The following is a 15,004-nucleotide window of genomic DNA, read 5'->3' as shown; positions in this document are numbered from 1 at the left end:
GGGAGGACGCGGAGTCGGGAGCGCAGAGGTTTCCCGGGAAGGATGGGTCAGGCCAGCCTGGCTCAAAGCCGGGGTTGGGAAGGGGGCCGCCAGCGGTGAGGCAGGCCAGACAAAGGGGGACAGATAATCAAATAAGAACCCGGCTGGGCCTCGGGGCTCCTGGCGGGCTGCGGGTTGATGGTCAGCCGCCTGCCCCTAGGGCTGGGCGCGGGGTGCGGAGTGCGGGGCCCGGGAGGACGCGCGTGCTCCCCACGCTGCGGGGCGCGCTCGGTGCCCAGCGGTGCCGGCCCCTGGGTGGTCCTATTATTCACACCCGACGAGGTTTGGCTGGAGGACTGGGAGGTGGACTCAGCCCACGCCCCGGAGCGAGGAACCCCAACGCCAGGGGTCCCCCCAACACACACACACACGGCGCCTCTGGGCCCGGTGCGCGCCCCGGGGCCGTCCAGCCCACTTCCACCCCGGCCCCGGGGACCGTGGCTCCCTGCCCGGGAACAGGGGCTCCGTCGGGCAGAGCCGCGGAGTCTGGGGAGGGTGGGGAGGCCGGGCGGGCTGGGCGGCCGCGAGGGGAGGCTCCTCCACCGGCCCCCGCGCGCAGCCGGGGCTGCGGGAGGGGGACGCGGGGCAGGCCCGGCGGCGGCGGTGGCCGCGGCGCCCCGGCTCATGACCCGACAGGTGCGCGCAGGAATGCGGCCCGACTGACTCACCAGCGCCTCCTTCCTACCTGCGGCGCCCCATAAAGCGCTCCCCTCTTCCCGCACGCCCAACCGTCGTCTTCTTCGTCCGGCTCCCCCGGCCAGCCCCACCGAGCTGCAGCCTCCGGGGGTTCCCCGCCCCCCCCCCAGGGCGTCCAGTCCAGACAAGGTAGGTCCAGGGGAGGGGCTGCGTGGGGACGGGGCGCCGGGAGCGGGGCGCAGGGCCGGCGGGCCGCAGAGCGCCCGGGCACACTCTCCTGATCACGGTGCCCTGGGGTGGAGCGGAAAGTGGGCGCCCTCCTCATCCTGGATATCTGAGCTTGGAGCTGCCCGGCTTGTGTCTTTCCTGCCCCTTCCTGAAGCCTGGCAGGCCCTGAGTCCCTCTGCCGGGGCTGTCCAGGGCAGGCCCAGCCTGCCCGGGTGTGCCCAGGGGGTACCTGGATGCAGATGGGGGGTGTGGGGGGAGGCGGGTTGTAAGGGAGCTGGGGAAGGATGATGGCCCTCAGATCTCTCTACTAGGATGGGTGTTGAGTGGTGGATGGGCAGGGGGCCAGATGTCAGACACCTAGGCCCACGGGGCTGTGCCCCTCAGGAGTTTGCACACACACACACTCCAGGGAGGGAGCTGCCGCCCTGCAGTAAATGCCCCTCCAGTCTGACTGATCCAGGACCTGTTGGGTGGTGCCACAGTCCAAGTGGGGTGTTGGGGGAGTCCCGGAGTTTCCATTGAATCAACCATCTTGCCTGCCCTCCTCCCGGAGTTGTCTCCCTCCAGATACCCTTCCTCCCGGAAGTTCTCCTGGCACCGCCTAGCAGCCCTGCCCCCTGCTCCTGCCCCTGCCCACCTCTGCGGCCTTTTCCTCCACACAGCACTTTGCTGTCACTGCACCCCGGGGGTGCCGGATAGCCTCCAGGGGCAGAGAGCCTTGTCAGCCCTGAGTCCAGGCGAAGCCAAAGGAGGTAGCCTGGTTGTTGCTGTCCCCCACGGGGCTGGGAACTGAGCAGAGAGAGAGGACAGCTGGAGCGTCAGCAAGAAAGGAGTGTCTGTCCCCTTAGTCCCGGCTTCCCACGGATGACAGAGCAGCCAAGGGCCCAGGAAGGGCCCATTTAGAGTGGGTGTCCCGAGGATTCGGCCCAGCCTGCCACAGCTACGACTTGGGATAAACCCACGATGCTAACTTTTATGTGAAATCTCGTTGTTTCGCAAATTGGCAGCTACTTTAAAAACTCTGACTACAGTAGAGGCCAACAAAGGGCTGAGTAGCCCGTGTAGCCTCTGAGGATGACATGTTGGGGGTGTCCGCTGTGGGGGGTCTGCATTGCCAGGTCCTGACCAGTCCCTCCCTGCAGGATGGGGGACTCCTGGCATCTTTTGGGCCTCTTGTCTGTCTGGGAAACCAGGTTCGGTGGGGATTCCGTTGCAATCCTATCCAGGAAGTGCCAGGTGCCTGTGGCTGTCCTAGCTGTGTGCAAAAGCCCTGCAGCCCTGTGTGCCAGGCCTGTGGGCAGGGGTGGGTGAGGAAGGGCTGGACTTGGCCTCTGCCAGTGCCTCTACCTGCCTGGGTAATGGTGCCCCAAGGAAGCCAAGTGTGCAGCCGGCATTGTATAGCATGAGGGTGTGGCGTCTCCACCCTGGGGCTGCGAGAAAGTCATTTCCCCCTGGAGCCCCACCTTGACTGACTCAGCCCTAGCTTCTCACTGCTGTCCCCCTGGGGTGCTGGCTCTGTGTATAGATATGCTGGCTCAGGTGCTTGTCCCTTTAGGGGACATGGCTTAGAAGGTGGGGGGCAGTAGCTTTCTGCCCTTCACCTGGGCAGGGCCTCCCATGCTTCCTCAGGCCTCAGCCCTCCAGACCCTGGGACTGTTCCTGCCCCACTTGTGAGGGGAGGGGCTGAGAAAGGATTCAAGAAGGAGAGCCTGAGCTCTTGAGAGAGCTAGGAGATCTAGAGAGAGGTATGGCCCTGCCCTTTGCCCTTTGATCTGTAGGCCCTGGTGGCTCTGTGGCCATCCCCTTTCATTTCCCAGGCTTCAGCTTGTCCTTTTCAAAGACCTGCAGAATGCCGGACCTGCAAGCTCGCCCTGAAGGTTGCTGATGAGTTCCGATGGTTTCAGAGTGAACCAAAGGGCTAGGCGCTGGTAGATCACGTGTGTAATCCTAGCTACTCAGAAAGCTGAGATCTGAGGATCACACTTTGAAGCCAGCCTGGGAAGAAAAGTCTGTGAGACTCTCTAATTAGCCACAAAAAGCCAGAAGTGGAGCTGTGGCTCAAGTGGTAGAGCACTAGGTTCCAACACAAATGCTCAGGGACAGAACCCAAGCCCTATGCCCAGCATACACACACACACACACACACACACACACACACACACAAAGTAAACCAAAGGCCATTAGGGAGAATGTCCTGGAATTGTCACTGTGTGTATAAGAGTAATCAGGAGGCTGAGTGCCAGTGGCTCACGCCTGTAATCCTAACTACTCAGGAGGCTGAGATCTGAGGATCACGATTCAAAGCCAGTCCAAGGCAGGAAAGTCAGTGATACTCTTATCTCCTATAAACCACTAGAAAACCGGAAGTGGTGCTGTGGCTCAGGCGGTAAAGCCCTCGCCTTGAACTAAAGAGTGCAGGGACAACGCCCAAACCCAGAGTTCAAGCCCCATGACAGACCAAAAAAAAAAAAAAAAGCAGGAGGGACTTGTAACCTTCTGGGCTGACCGCTCAGGACACCCCAAAACTCAACTCTGGGGCAGGTCAAGGGAAGAAAAAGGGGGCCAGTGACTAATGTCCCATCCCTGGCCTCTGTATTAGAAAAGATCCCCTCCCCACCTGGTCTAGCCAGGTGGACCCATCCAGAGAGGGTAGACCGGACTCTTTCTAAAGGTGGCCCCTTGCTGGACCTGTTAGGGAAAAGACAGAATAAGCCACGCCCTGCCCTGCCTTCAGGGAGACCAGCACCAAGAGACCTAGTACTGAGCAGGGTCGGAGCCTGGAGCACACAAAGGCCTCTGGGCAGGACAGAGGCATACGGGATTCCTAGCCTCTGCAGGGGTGGCAAGTCCCACTCTTTCTGGGCCCTACCACTCACAGCTCATAACTCTGAGCTTCTGATTCTACGCCTGCACAGCAAGTTGACCTCTTGCTTCTCTCGAGGAGCTCTGGTGGGGACCCAGGGAGCTGACGGTGCCAACCAGGGCTATTAGAGGCATTGTGTGTCCATCGTGTTTCTGCAGGAGGAAGACGATGGCAGGGCTGCATCCCATCCCATGGACCATGGTGCTTTTGGCAGCTCTGCTAAGCATCAGCCTTCCTGGGGGCATGGGTAAGTCCACACGTCCCATAGCCGCCTCTAGACAGCGCTAGCATTCTCCAGGCATTGCCTATCTGTAAGGACACATCCCAGAAAGCCATCCAACAAGTGTGCCACGGGCACAGTTCTAGATGGCTGGGGAATCTGAGACCCCAGACCATCTAGCCCGCAAGTGCTAGGCTCTGCCAGCTGGCCTGAGATGGCCAGGAGGAGGAAGGCTGTGGAGAGGACAGAGGTGCTCCTGCTCAGAAAGCTGTTGTTTCCTCAGGCTGAAGTTCCTCAGAGGGGAAACTGAGGCTTCCACGGTGGAGCTGACAGTTCTATAGGAATTTGAAGGAGAGAGCTTGCTGACACACCAACTGCTCTCGGCATGTCCCCAAGTTGGCAGATGACTGGCACTACCTCTTACCAATTAAATTTTCCCAAGTAGGGCTGGGAAGGTGGCTCAGTGGTAGGGCGCTTGCCTGGCATGCATGAGGCCCTGGGTTCCATTCCTCAGCCCCACATAAGCAGAAAAAGCCGGAAGTGGCGCTGCTGTGGCTCAAGTGGTAGAGCGCTCACCTTGAGCTGGAGCGCTGAGGCCCAGAGTTCAAGCCCCATGACTGCCAAAAATAAATAAATAAAAAATAATTCCACCATAGAAATGGTCAAAGACAGATAAGTCACGGCTCCCCCTCCCTTCCTCCCAGAGCTGTTGTTAAGCATTGTGATGATTCAAGCCCAGGAGACCACCCACTGTGTGGACTGGTGCACACAGTAGGGCCTCGCTGTGTTTCTGACTGGACAGAGCCAAGGAGAAACCCTAAGGGCCTTTGTGGAAACTCAGGGATTTTCCTCATTCATCTGCTGTCTGCCAGGACTTGTGTTAGGCAGTAACACAGACACGGCTAAGGGGACAGAGTCCTGTGAAGTTATAATGCCAAAAAGCAGGAGCTATAAAGGGGAGGGGCCAGCAGAGGGCAAGGTGCAGTAGATGCTGCTTGTCCCAGGGGCCATTGAAGACAGGACATTGGCAGGGCCTGAGGAGTTAGCAGCCAGGGGAAACAGCCAGGGTGTTTCTGCTGACAAATGGCCAGCACCTCCAAGTCAGCCCCACCACCCATCCATCCCCTGAAACCTAAAAAGTTCCAGACCTAATCGTTCATTCCAAGCTATGCTACCTGGCGCAAAATGTTTCCTCCCCTCTAAGATCAGGAGAGAAGAATCCCCATTCACAGGTGAGGGTAGGGAGGTAGGAGAGGGCGTGGCTACCAGCGAGGCTCTCCTCTGTGTCCCCTCCCTCCCTCCCCCCCAGCCAATCGATGCAAGAAGGCTCAGGTGAAGAGCTGCACTGAGTGCATCCGAGTGGACAAGGACTGTGCCTACTGTGCAGATGAGGTGAGCGTTTCAGTTACTTCTGTTTTCCTCCTCTTCCTCCTCCTTTAATGGTGCAGGTAAGGGGGCTTGAAGACAGGCCTTAGCCTTTACTTTTTTTTAAATTATTTTTTTAATTTTACCTTTAAATTTTTTAATATAATTTTACCGTTGTTATTAAGGATTTCCGTTTCTTAAGTCAGGTAATGAGTATATTTCTTTTTGGACAATGTCACCCCCTTCCTTCACTTTCCCCCAGTCTTCCTCTCCCTTCCCTGCCCACAAGTTGCATTATTCATTTCCCACATTGTGTTTACTCAATACCATGACTGCATTTGTTCACCCTTTCTCCCTCTACTTCTGTGCCCACCCCTTTATCCTCCTCCTCCTCCTCCTTCTTCGCCAGTCCTGGGGCTTGAACTCAGTGCCTGGGCATTGTCCCTGGGCTTCTTTTGCTCAAGACTAGCACTCTACCACTTGAGCTATAGCGCCACTTCCAGCCTTTTCTGTTTATGGGGTACTGAGGAATTGAATCCAAGACTATGACATGCTAGGCAAACACTCTACCACATTCCCAGCCCTCCCTTTATCCTTCTAAAATGACCCCCAAAAATAGCAAAAACACCACCACTAACAACAACAATAAAAAAAAGTTTCCATTTCCTGGAATTCATTTCAATCAATAGTATTTTAAATGTTTAGAGGAGTTTAAATGTTTAGAGGGTTCCTCCCCTAAGAGTATATTCTTTTAGTCTGACTGTGTGCGAATGCCTAGAGTCCTGTATAATTTCTCTCAGATGAGAGAAAACGTGCCATTTGTCTCCCTGGGTTTGGTTTACCTCACTTAACATGATTTGTTTTAGGTCCATCTATTTCCCAGCAAATGACATAATATTATTCTTTCTAATGGAAGAGTAAAATTCCATTGTGTATATCTGTCACATTTTTTTATCCACTCATCTGTTGGAGGGCATCTGAGCCATTTCCATATGAATAGCACAGCAATGAACATGGGTGTGCACGTATCTTTACTGTATCCTAACTTATCATATTCTGGGTAGATGCCCAACAATGGTATGGCTGGGTGATAGGGAAGGTCTAAGTTTAGTTTTTTGAGGTTGTACTAGTTTTCCTGCCCATCAACAGTGCAATAGTGTCCCTCAGCCTTTTCATTCGGGGCTGGCACTCTACCACTTGCACCACACCTTCACTTCTGTTTGGTTTTTTTTTTGGTGGTTAATTGGAGAAAAGAGCATCATGGACTTTTTCTGCCCAATCTGGCTTCAAACCTCAGTACTCAGATCTTAGCCTCTTGAGTACCTCTGATTACAGGTGTGAGTTACTGGCACCTAGCTTATGAGCTGGGTGTTCTTGGGGGTTCTTGATTTTGGAGGGTTTCTTTGGTGCTAGTCCCTGAGCTTTTTTGCTCAGTGCTAATACTCTACCACCTGAGCTACAGCTCTACTTTTGACTTTTTAGTGGTTAATTGGAGAAAAGCACCTCATAGGCTTCCCTGCCCAGGCTAGCTTTGAACCATGGTCCTCAGCTCTCAGCTTTCTGGGTAGTTTGGATTACAGGTGTGAACCACTGGTGCTGAGCCAACAAGTTCTATAGGAATTTTGAGGAGTCTGCTGATGCATCATCTGCTCTCAGTATGTCTCCAGTTGACAAATGACTGGCACTACCTACCAATTACATTTTCCTTGTCAACTTGAGGTCCTGTTGACAAACTCGCAGTAGACTCTGGTAGGAATATATTTTCACCATGGAAATTGGCAAAGACAGCCATCCTTCAGCCCAGGGGCTGAGAGACAGAGACAAGAGCCAGGATATCAGAACGAAAGAAATGCTGTTTTGGAACAGTCAGGAGATGGCCACTGCCCCTCCCTCCCCCCAAACCTCCATCTGCTTCTGGCCAGATGTTCAAGGAGCGACGTTGCAACACCCAAAAGGAGCTGCTGGCCGCGGGCTGCCGGCTGGAGAGTGTGGTGGTCATGGAAAGCAGCCTAGAGATCACAGAGGTGCGTGGAGCCTAAGGGCCGAGCTCTGCAGGGATGGTTACTGGGGGAGAGGGGTATGTGACCATAGTGCTCCTTGGGAGGACCGAAGCTCCCCCTTGGGCCTCCAGAGTGATCTTCCAGCCATCTGTTCCCCTCACCCCCAACACAGGCCACACAGATCGACACCGCCTTGCGCCGTAGCCAGGTGTACCCCCAGCGCCTGCAAGCGCGGCTGCGGCCTGGTGAAGAGCGGCACTTTGAGTTTGAGGTGTTCGAGCCTCTGGAGAGCCCCGTGGATCTCTATATCCTCATGGACTTCTCCAACTCCATGTCTGATGATCTGGACAATCTCAAACAGATGGGCCAGAACCTAGGTATGGCTGTGCCGTGGTGGGAGGCTGTAGGATGGAGCGGGGACAAAGCCAGCTGGCTCCAGCGGGCAACTCAGGACAGTTGCATTCACCACACCAGAAAGACAGGACATCCATGCCTCCCAGAAGACCCTCCCTGCTCTTGGGCAAGGGTCCCAGCCAAACCTCACCACATGGGACTTTAGGGGCCGCCAGCAGTGGCTCTCACAAAGGTGCCACTCCCCGCCACAAGGCAGTAGATAAATCTCAGCTCTGCAGACCAGGCTGCGATCTGATCCTCAAATATCCTCCTACTTTGCTAGAGGCATAACTCACCTGGGCCCCGGTACCTCAGCTGCTCAAGAGGCTGAGATCTGAGAATCGTGATCCAAAGCCAGCCCAAGCAGACAAATCCATGAGACTCTTATTGCCAGTTAACCAACAAAAAGCAAGAAGAAGAGCTAGGGCTCAAGTGGTAGAGCGCCAGCCTTGAGTGAAAAGCCCTGTGGGAACATGAGGCCCTGAATTCAAGCCCCAGAACAGGCACCAAAAAATAATTAATAGGTGCATAATTCTAGGTCTTCCAAGCCTCATTTCGTCAGCTAGAAGTAGGAACAAGAGCTACGAGAGCACAAAGCAAAGCTCACAGACCAAATGGGTCACATAAAGTGTGGGTCCTGCACTAGCCCTACCCCCACTGTGTCTTTGTGGGGCCTGCTGGGGCTCAGCTGTTCCCCCTCTTTTCTTCTTGTTGATATCCAGCCAAGATCCTGAGACAGCTCACCAGTGATTACACTATTGGATTTGGCAAGTTTGTGGACAAAGTCAGCGTCCCTCAGACAGACATGAGACCTGAAAAGTGAGTGATTGAGGGGCTGGGAAGGTGGCTCAGTGATAGAGCGCTTGCTTTGCATGCATGAGGCCCTGGGTTCGATTCTTCAGCATCACATAAGCAGAAAACAAGCTGGAAGTGGTAGAGCACTAGCTTGGAGCTGAAGAGCTCAGGGACAGTGCCCAGGCCCAGAGTTCAGGCCCCATGACCGGGGAAAAAAAAAAAAGGAGTGACGGAACAAGCCTCAGGTGAGAGGGGGTCCTGGCCCACCTCCTCAAAACGCTGACATCTACCACTAGATAAAATGAGTCCTGGGCTGGGAAGGTGGTAGAGTGCTTGCCTAGCATGCATGAAGCCTTTGGGTGCAATTCCTCAGTACCACATACACAGAAAATGCCGGAAGTGGCACTGTGGCTCAAGTGGTAGAGTGCTAGCCTTGAGCAAAACAGCTCAGGGACAGTGCCCAGGCCCTGAGTTCGAGCTCCAGGACTAGAGAGAAAGAGAGAGAGAGAGAGTCTGAGTCCTGAACACTAGAACACATAGATCCTCCCCTCCTCTCCCTGACACTCTCTCTCTCTCTCTCTCTCTCCCTCCTAGGCTGAAGGAGCCATGGCCCAACAGTGACCCTCCCTTCTCCTTCAAGAATGTCATCAGCCTGACAGATGATGTGAAGGAATTCTGGGATAAACTGCAAGGAGAGCGGATCTCAGGCAACCTGGACGCTCCCGAGGGCGGCTTTGACGCCATCCTGCAGACAGCCGTGTGCACAGTTGAGTTCCAGGAGGAGCCCAGTCCGCGGGGTCCAGGAGCCTGCGCCACCCACTGGCCGGCTCCAGAGCCGCTCCCAGGCCTCAGACAAACTCAGACCATTGGTGTGGCCCTCAATTCCAATCTAGGTTTTGTTTTTGTTTTTTGTTGGTTGTGGGACTTGAACTCTGGGGTCTGGGCACTGTCCCTCAGCTCTTCAGCTCAAGGCAAGTGCTCTACACTTGAGCCACAGAGTCACTTCTGGTTTTCAGGTGGTTAATTGGAGATGAGTGTCACAGGCTTTCCTGCCTGGGCTGGCTTTGAACCACAATCCTCAGATCTCAGCCTCCTCTTGAGTAGCGAGGATTACAGGCGTGAGCCACTGGCACCTGATTTAACTTGCTCTTTTTTAGTTTAAGATTATTTTTTTACTTGTGTAGTGGCTCATACCTGTAATCCTATGCAGGAGGCTGAGATCTGAAGATCATGGTTTGAAGCCAGCCTGGGCAGGAAAACCTGTAAGACTCATCTCCAACTAGTTATCTTAAAGCTAGAAGAGGAGCAGCTAAGGCTCAAGTGGTAGAGCACCAGCTTTGAGCAAGAAGCTCAGGGACAGTGCCCAGGCCCTGACTTTAAGCTTCAGTACCAACACAAACAAACAAAGAAAGAAAACCCTTTTTGAAATTAGTAACAGGAGAAAGTATCCCTGTATCGCTCTCCCTTATTTGCCTGCCCTGCTTGTTCTCTGCTAGCAGCCTGCCTGCTCACTAGGCCCGCCCCCTTCTTGTCTTCCTCAGAGGGCCATTGGCTGGCGCCCAGATAGCACCCACCTGCTGGTGTTCTCCACTGAGTCTGCCTTCCACTATGAGGCTGATGGTGCCAACGTGCTGGCTGGCATCATGAACCGCAATGATGAGAAATGCCATCTGGATGACACGGGCACCTACATCCAGTACAAGACCCAGGACTACCCATCAGTGCCCACGCTTGTGCGCCTGCTCGCCAAGCACAACATTATCCCCATCTTTGCCGTCACCAACTACTCCTACAGCTACTATGAGGTATGGAGTCTGGGCTCCACTGGGAGACAGGTGACAAGGCCAGGGGGTTCATGGAGCTTTGTCCCCTCCTTTTCCCTCAGCTTTGAGGCCCCTGAGAATGGACCCTAGTGGGGAGGTCAGTTGCTCATGTCCTAACTCCAAACCCAAGTAGAAGGGGGCTAAAAGAGTAAGCTCAGGGGCTGGGCAGGTGGCTTAGTGGTAGAGCGCTTGCCTAGCATGCATGAAGCCCTGGGTTCGATTCCTCAGTACCACATACACAGAAAAAGCTAGAAGTGGTGCAGTGGTAGACGGCTAGCCTTGAGCAAAAGAAGCTCAGGGACAGTGCCCAGGCCCTGAGTTCAAACCCCAGGTTTCAGGCCTCAGTGTCCCCATCTGTAAAGTGGAGATAATCTCAGAACTGTTGTCCATTTTTAAGAAGATGCTTAACCGGGGCTCTGGCGTTCTCTCCTGCAGAAGCTTCATACATATTTCCCGGTCTCCTCGCTGGGGGTGCTGCAGGAGGACTCATCCAACATCGTGGACCTGCTGGAGGAGGCCTTCTACGTGAGGGCCGGCGTGGGCAGGGGGTGTTCATGTCCTGGTTGAGAAGTGGGTCTGGGATAGGCCAGTAAAGAACGGTGTCAGCCGGGTGCCCATGGCTCCCACCTGTCATCCTAGCTACTCAGGAGACTGAGCTCTGAGAATCACAGTTCAAAGCCAGCCTGGGCAGGAAAGTCCATGAGACTCTGATCTCCAGTGAACCACCAGAAAACCAGGAGTGGCACTATGGCTCAAGTGGTAGAGCACTTGCCTTGAGCTGAAAAGCTCAGGGACAGCGCCCAGGCCCAGAATACAAGCCCCATGACTGATAAAAAAAAAAAAAAAGAAGAAGAAGAGAAAGAGGAAGAAGGGTTCTACACTATTCCTGAGGGTCCGGGGAACTCACTTGGGCACAGCCCTGTGTTCCCAGAGTTCTAATCCTGCCACCACTCCCCTGACACCCATGGAGGATGCCCTCCATGTGGTGGGGCTGGAGGTGCCAAGGTGGCTGAGCCCGGGCTCTCCCACAACCACTGATTTCCTGTTCTCCTTCAGCGCATTCGCTCCAACCTGGATATCCGGGCATTGGACAGCCCCCGAGGCCTGCGGACAGAGGTCACCTCTAAGATGTTCCAAAAGACCAAGACCGGGTCCTTTCACATCAGGAGGGGGGAAGTGGTATGATCCGTGTTGGGCATCCAGAACAGTGCCCTCTGAGGGGTGGGATCCTCTTGAACCCCTCTGGGGTCTGAGACCTGAATCTCCAGTGTCAGCCCCTTGGATGACCTGGGCACATTGCTCTGCTTGGGCACCCGTGTCCCTAGCTGGGATGAGTCAGAGCCTGGAGCTCCGAGGCTGGTGAGATGAGCACGGCCCAGAGAGTAGCAGGTGCTTGCTGGCATCCTTGTTGTTCTGACTCCTGGAAGGAGGGCGTCCCAGGGCTGAGGAAGGACACACACACAGGAGCTGGAGGGCTGGGGGTTCGTGTTACAGGCTGGCGCCTGGCGCATCAGGCCCCCACCTTGGCTGATGGTGGAATCCCTGCAGGGCACGTACGACGTGCAGCTGCGGGCCGTGGAAGACGTGGATGGCACACACGTGTGCCAGCTGGCAGACGACGACCAGAGGGGCAACATCCACCTAAAGCCCTCCTTCTCTGACGGCCTCCAGATGGACGTGGACATCATCTGTGATGTGTGCGCCTGTGAGCTGGTAGGACTCAGCACTGCCCGGGGGTGCGGGGGGGAGGCTGAGCAGGGGCTCCTGCACCCTGAAAAATGGAGCAGAGTCTTCTGGGGGGCCTCACCCCCGCTCTTGCAGGATGTCCTGAGGCCCAGGCCTCTCCCTCCACGTGCCCCCCTCTTTGGTTTCCTTCCAGCAAAAAGAAGTGCGATCCGCTCGCTGCCACTTTCAAGGAGACTTCATGTGCGGACATTGCGTGTGCAATGAGGGCTGGTGAGTGGGGGGAGGAAGTCCCGCCCCAGGATGTCACCTGACCATGGAGGCAGCTTGGCTGCCCAGCTAGGGCTGGGGTAACAAATCACAGAAAGGTCTAGGAGAGAGGTAATGGCAGTTGTTGGGCAAAACCAGTTTGGGACATTTAAGATGATCCCTACTTAGAATGGTTTAAGGGCTGGGAAGGTGGCTCAGGGGTAGAGTGCTTACCCCTCATGCATGAGGCCCTGGGTTCCATTCCTCAGCACCACATAAACCACAACAACAAAGCCAGAAGTGGTGCTGTGGCTCAAGTGGTAGAGCGCTCGCCTTGAGCTGAAGAGCTGAGGGACAGCGCCCAAGCTCAGAGTTCAAGCCCCACGACCGACAAAAAAGAAAGTTTACATGAGGATTTCTTTTTTTAATTTTTTTTTGATGGTGTGAAAGTGATTCACTTTCAGGCATTCAAATAGACAGAGATAGGATGTTTGCAAGGTTAGGTATATTAAAGGTGATAGTTTCAATTATAATGGGTTTATCAGAATGCTAACTTCATTGTCCATCATAAGCAAGGAGCATCTGTACCCAGACATAGGGACTGTGTCTAGAAAACTACAATGGAGACAGGGTGGCTGTGAGGGTCTGTTCTAGGACCAGCTTAGAGCAGAACACCTTTCACTTCATACCCAAACCTTTCACACTTGCAGTATTTTTTTTCTTTTGCCAGTCTTAGAGCTTGAACTCTGGGCTTGGGCACTGTCCCTGAGCTCTTTTTGCTCAAGGCTAGCTCTCTACCACTTGGAGCCACAGCACCACAACTGGCTCTCTAGTAGTTAACTGGAGACAAGAGTCTCACAGAATTTCCTGTCCAGGCTGGCTTTGAACTTCATCCTCAGATCTCAGCCTCCTGAGTAGCTAGGATTACAGGCGTGAGCCACTGACACCCAGCTTCTATAAGATTCTTATCTTCAATTAACCACCAAAAGACCAGAAGTAGAGATGGGGTTTAAGCAGCAGAGTACCAGCTTTGAGCAAAAAAGCTAAGGGACAATGTCCAGGCCCTGAGTTCAAGGCCCAGTACTGGTACACACACACACACACACACACACACAAAAAAAAAACTCTTTTGAGATACTGAACAAGTCTAACATTAACCTGAGACACAGAAGCTATAAGAACAAACACTGAGGGCCAGGACCTTTGGGCTGAAGTTTGAGTCTCAGCTTAGCTGCTGCTGTTTGGGAGACTTGGAACTGCCTCAGCTCTCGGAGAGCCTCAGTGTCCTCATCTGTAAAATGGAGCAATAATCGCCCCCAGCCAGCCCTCTTCCCAGGCTGCACAGCGCTGACTGTTTCCTCCCTTAGGAGCGGCAAGACTTGCAACTGCTCCACGGGCTCACTGAGCGACACGCAGCCCTGTCTGCGGGAGGGCGAGGACAGGCCGTGCTCGGGCCGAGGAGAGTGCCAGTGCGGCCGCTGTGTGTGCTACGGCGAAGGCCGCTACGAGGGCCACTTCTGCGAGTATGACAACTTCCAGTGTCCCCGCACCTCCGGCTTCCTCTGCAATGGTGAGCACCGAAGCTGCGGCCGGCCCGGAGGGGCCTCAGGGTGATCCTGCCCTCCTGGCCAGGAGACAGGATTCCCAAGCGCAGGCCCAGCCCCACTGCTCACTCCCTCATCTACAAGTCCATGCCCAAGGCCCGTGTGAGCACCAGCTTCCTCCTGTTTTTTGTGGGTTTTTTTTTTTTTTTTTTTGCTGGTCCTGGGGCTTGAACTCTGGGCCTGAGCGCTGTCCCTCAGCTCTTCAGCTCAAGGCAAGCTCTCTACCACTGGAGCCACACAGCACCACTTCCGATTTTCTGGTGGTTCATTGGAGATGAGAGTCTCGTGGACTTTCCTGCCCATGCTGGCTTTGAACCACGATCCTCAGATCTCAGCCTCCTGAGTAGCTAGGGTGACAGGCGTGAGCCGCCGGCACCTGCTTTCCTCCTGTTTTAAACTCTAACACCCTGAGGCTCTCTCTGGCAGGTCAAGTCCATGCCCATCCCCAATTCCCCACTCCCCCATCTCATCTGGGTGGCAGGACACGGAAGATACCTTCTGCATATCCCTACAGGGCCTAATCATGTAAGACCCAGGCCACCAGCACAGAGTGGGGCCGGAAAAGTCAGGCAAGGACTGATGGTCACGGAGCACACATTAAGCCCCCACTGCATGCTGGCCCCCGGCATGCCTGAAGGTCATGCCTTGCTTGACTACCCTTTTCCCCATTCTTGGTTTCCCTCCTCTATCCCCCCACCATTTTTTCTTTTCATCTGTCCATCCTAGAATGCACTGAAAGCATCAAAAAGGAGAGCCAGGCACCCCTGGAGAAGCAGACATCTAACACAAGTAGAAGGGAGGAGGGGAGGAAGATGGCTGTGGGGAAGAAAAGTCAGTACAAGCAGCTTGGAAAAGTCAGAGTATGAGCAGCTTGGGATCTGCTCCCCAGCAGGACATTGTGCTTCAGGAGTCCTTAGGGTTTTTGTTTTTTTCTGTTAGTATGTTTGTTTGTTTGTTTTTGTCGGTCGTGGGGCTTGAACTCTGGGCCTGGGCACTGTCCCTCAGCTCTTCAGCTCAAGGCGAGCGCTCTACCACTTGAGGTACAGCGCCACTTCTGGTTTTCTGGTGGTTTATTGGAGATAGGAGTCTCACGGTCTCTCCTGCCC

The 15,004-nt window shown here is 54.7% G+C and overlaps 1 protein-coding gene across 2 annotated transcripts in view; it reads left to right on the top strand.

Moving 5' to 3' along the window:
- Positions 1–3,928: 3,928 nt before the first annotated feature.
- Positions 3,929–15,004, top strand: part of Itgb4 (integrin, beta 4) — a 31,484-nt gene continuing 20,408 nt past the window's right edge. The window contains exons 1-12 of one of the 2 annotated variants that reach the window (XM_013008793.1): positions 3,929–4,013; positions 5,296–5,378; positions 7,274–7,375; positions 7,524–7,728; positions 8,467–8,563; positions 9,134–9,305; positions 10,081–10,344; positions 10,798–10,887; positions 11,419–11,541; positions 11,911–12,075; positions 12,242–12,318; positions 13,662–13,864. In XM_013008793.1, the coding sequence (XP_012864247.1) occupies positions 3,935–4,013; positions 5,296–5,378; positions 7,274–7,375; positions 7,524–7,728; positions 8,467–8,563; positions 9,134–9,305; positions 10,081–10,344; positions 10,798–10,887; positions 11,419–11,541; positions 11,911–12,075; positions 12,242–12,318; positions 13,662–13,864 (1,660 nt within the window). In that variant the 5' untranslated portion in view covers positions 3,929–3,934. The remainder of the gene's footprint in view (positions 4,014–5,295; positions 5,379–7,273; positions 7,376–7,523; positions 7,729–8,466; positions 8,564–9,133; positions 9,306–10,080; positions 10,345–10,797; positions 10,888–11,418; positions 11,542–11,910; positions 12,076–12,241; positions 12,319–13,661; positions 13,865–15,004) is intronic. The other variant, XM_013008794.1, reaches the window with a different exon arrangement.

Source organism: Dipodomys ordii, unplaced genomic scaffold (genome assembly GCF_000151885.1).
Source record: "Dipodomys ordii isolate 6190 unplaced genomic scaffold, Dord_2.0 Scaffold7, whole genome shotgun sequence".
Taxonomy (NCBI): Eukaryota; Metazoa; Chordata; class Mammalia; order Rodentia; family Heteromyidae; genus Dipodomys; species Dipodomys ordii.
The sequence above is the reverse complement of the archived record's forward strand: the minus strand, read 5'-3'. Positions and strand labels throughout refer to the sequence as shown.